The 3571-nt window shown below is 57.4% G+C and overlaps 1 protein-coding gene across 1 annotated transcript in view; it reads left to right on the top strand.

Moving 5' to 3' along the window:
• Positions 1-2463, top strand: part of LOC112108006 (V-type proton ATPase catalytic subunit A-like) — a 9794-nt gene extending 7331 nt beyond the window's left edge. The window contains exons 10-11 of the mRNA XM_026659780.1: positions 342-513; positions 2264-2463. Coding sequence (XP_026515565.1) covers positions 342-513; positions 2264-2356 — 265 coding nt within the window. The 3' untranslated portion in view covers positions 2357-2463. The remainder of the gene's footprint in view (positions 1-341; positions 514-2263) is intronic.
• Positions 2464-3571: the final 1108 nt, after the last annotated feature.

Here is a 3571-nt window from a genome sequence, read left to right as displayed (position 1 = left end):
CTCATGTTGACCGGGGAGGGCTCTGATCTGGGGGAGGAACTGGGAGTTGAGTATGGCCCACCTGTGGTAGCCCTGGAGCCCAGGCTGGCAGAGGTGCCCCCCCAAGATCTCCATGGGGTCCCTCACTGCAGATGGGAGCCTCCTTCTCTAGCTCCCTCCCCACCTTGAGCACTCTCTGTTGTTGATTGACCCCCGCCCACCCCACGAGCTGCTCGCTGCTCCAGGACGGCCGTGCTCTGGGGCAAGGCTGACATCAGGGAGCAGCTCTGGCGCTGTGTCCATGGGGGCTGCTCCAGAGGCTCCCTGACACCCCTGGGCCGTTCCTGTCTCTGCCGTGGCAGGTTCTGCCCCTTCTACAAGACGGTGGGGATGCTGCAGAACATGATCGCCTTCTATGACATGGCCCGGCATGCGGTGGAGTCCACGGCCCAGTCTGAGAACAAGATCACCTGGGCCGTGATCCGTGAGAGCCTTGGGGACATCATGTACAAGCTGAGCTCCATGAAGTTCAAGGTGAGGCGCTGGGCAGCCCTAGCTCTGTGCCGGCATGTTATTGCATGGGCAGTTGGCTCTGGGGCTGAAGGGGTTAACAGTGTGTTAGCTAATTAAACTGCTCCATAAGGGCTGGTGCTGCATGGCTTTCAGATCCATCCATCCAAGCTCCATCCTTCCATCCATCACCCACATTTCATCGATTCATCCATCCATTCACTGACCAGCTCATCCTTCCATCCACTCATCCTCCATTCATCCATCCATCCTTCCATCCATCCATACTTCATCGATTCATCCATCCATCCATTGACCAGCTCATCCTTCTGTCCACCCATCCTCCATCCATCCTTCCACCCATCATTCACCTACACTGCATCCATCCATCCTTCCATCCACCCTCCATCAATCCATCCATCTAGTCACTGGCCTGTCCATCCATGCATCCTTCCACCAATCAGCCCATCCATCCATCGATCCTTCCATCCATCCACCTACACTCCATCAATCCATCCAGCTATCCACCAACCTATCTGTCCATCCATCTATCCATCCACTGACCTGTCCATCCATTCTTCCACCCATCCATCCAACCATCTATCCACCCATCCAGCCAGCCAGCCCTCCACCTACCTACCGTTCCACCTCCCACTCCCCTTGCATGCACCCCCCTTCCTTCTACCTGCAGTTTCTGTACTTAGCCGTCCCCTTGCTGCCTGAGCACTGCGAGGTCCGGCTGTGACTCCAGATCACTCACTACCAGGTGACCTGAGGAACCGCGCTCTCGCTTCCCTGCTGACATGCTGGAGTCACTCAGTCCAGTGCTGCGTGACTGGACTGTCACCTCCCAGGACAGAGATGCCATCCAAGGCCTTAGTCACACCTCCCACATGGGGGGGGGGGTCCCTTTGGCCCCGCCTCTTTGCTGTGGCCCCACCTCAAAGCCATGGCCTAGTCCTGCTTTAGGAAGTTGGCACATGTACAAGAGCCGCATGCTGGACTCGGGGTTCTCTCACTTCCCCTGTTTGGGCAACCAAGGTCTCCCCCCCCTCCCCAGACCACCCTCCCTGGCTCCAGGCAGTTGGGTCTGTCCCAGAGGAGGGAGGACCCAACCCCGCACCCACCTAAGCAGAGTTCTGGGAGCAGGGCCGGCTCCAGGCACCAGCTAAGGAAGCAGGTGCTTGGGGCGGCCAATACAAAGGGGCGGCACGTCTGAGTCTTCGGTGGCAATTCGGCGGCAGGTCCCTCAGTCCCTCTCTTCCTCTTTGAGCTGCCGCCGAAGTGCCGCCGATCGGCTTTTTATTTTATTTTATTTTTCCGCCACTTGAGGCGGCAGAAAACCTGGAGCCGGCCCTGGTGGGGAGGGACACCTGAACTGCCCGGCAATTGATGGTCTGTTGGGCGGCAGCCGCACAGGGAACTTAGGGGAGCTGATGGGGGGCTGCCGGTCCACCCTGGTTCCAAGCCCCCCAGCTAGCTCCAACCGGCTGCTCTTCCTGCAAGCAGTGGACAAAGCAAGTGGCTGCCAAACAACGCTTTAAGGCAGCATTGCCCAACTTTAAACGCGCATGTTCTCGAATTGATCAGTAACAACGAAACAACGTTAACCGGGATGACGTTAAGTGACGAGTTACTGTACTAATAGTAAATGGAGACCCAACAGCTGAGCCCCAAGTCCCCTTTGCTCCTTCCCTGGCCTTTCCGGTTTGGCTTGAGTCGAAGGGGTTTTCTAACAACCCACGCTCGTCTCTCCACCTCTCTCCTTTCCAAGGATCCAGTAAAGGACGGCGAAGCAAAGATTAAGGCCGATTACGCCCAGCTGAACGAGGAAATGCAGAACGCTTTCCGTGGCCTGGAGGACTGAGGGTCAGCAACCGGGGCCTCGCTTGGGGCTGGCTGGTGATCTGGGTCTTTATCTGTAATGTCTGTATTTATAAAATTCTTTTTAAATGGTCCGTTTACTCCCAAATTCCCTCGTTGTGCGTCCGCCATGGTGTTCCCTGTCAGCTCTGTGTTCTTGGGGAACCAGGGCGCAGTACCCGGCCTGTCTGACTCACGAAAGACCTTCCCCGCCCCAGCCTCTGCTTGAACCAAAGCTGATCAGAAGAAAGACTTACAAAAAGCAATGAAAAGGCCGTGGGAGAAACACCTAAACCCCTCCGGACAAGGGTGGCAGGATTAAGGCAACTCCCCTAGGCTCAGTTGCATCAAGGATGGGACAGGGAGGCATCCCCATTAGCATACAGAATGGAGAACAGAGATTCCAAGGCAAGAACTGCACCGAACTCTGGGGGATCTCTGCTCCAGATGTTAATGAACCCACGCCTGCACGTACCCAGCTCAGCAGTTATCAGACCAATTCTCGTAATGGTATCCAAAATACTGAAGCTACATAATTGCATTGTGAGCTCCCTCCAAGGAACACCGCCCAAAGCCAGGAATGAGCAGTTTTGTCTAGCCTGAACAAAACAACTTTGGTATTCTCCCTGGAGCCATCAGCCATAAACAAATCTAGTGTTTTCCCTCCAACCCTTGTTGTTTCCCTCCAAACCCCCCTCCTTCCCCCCCATCCATGCTCAAGTAAGTGTTCTGATGCCTGGATCTAAAATATGCATCAGTTCCACTGGGACTTCATCTTCTGACCATGGGCGGCGAGTTCCATGGGCCCGTGGTGCCTGGGCACCGGGAATATTCAGCAATGTTTGAGGCCGGGGCTCTCCCTCGGCCCCACCTTCTGCCCCCGGGCGCTCCCCCCCACCCCCGCGCATCCCCCGGGCGATTTAAAACAGCCTGGAGCCCCCCACCCACCACCGGCAGCACAACGGAGCTGAGCAGCTTCCTGCCTGCTTGCTCCACGTGGCTGCCGGCCCCTCCCTGTGGCCCCTGGGTGGGGTGGGTCTGTGTCCCACCCCAAGCGCCCCTGTGGCCAATAGGAAATGCAGGAGCAGTGCCTGGGGGTAGCACCGCATGGAGGCCCCCCCAGCCCTCCCTGCCTAGGAGCCCCAGGTAAGCGCTGCATCCCCCACCCCCTCCCAGAGCCTGCACCCCCACCCCTTTCCCACACACCCCCTCCTACCCC

Source organism: Terrapene carolina, unplaced genomic scaffold, assembly GCF_002925995.2.
Source record: "Terrapene carolina triunguis isolate 2854851 unplaced genomic scaffold, T_m_triunguis-2.0 Scaffold675, whole genome shotgun sequence".
Taxonomy (NCBI): domain Eukaryota; kingdom Metazoa; phylum Chordata; order Testudines; family Emydidae; genus Terrapene; species Terrapene triunguis.
The sequence above is the reverse complement of the archived record's forward strand: the minus strand, read 5'-3'. Positions and strand labels throughout refer to the sequence as shown.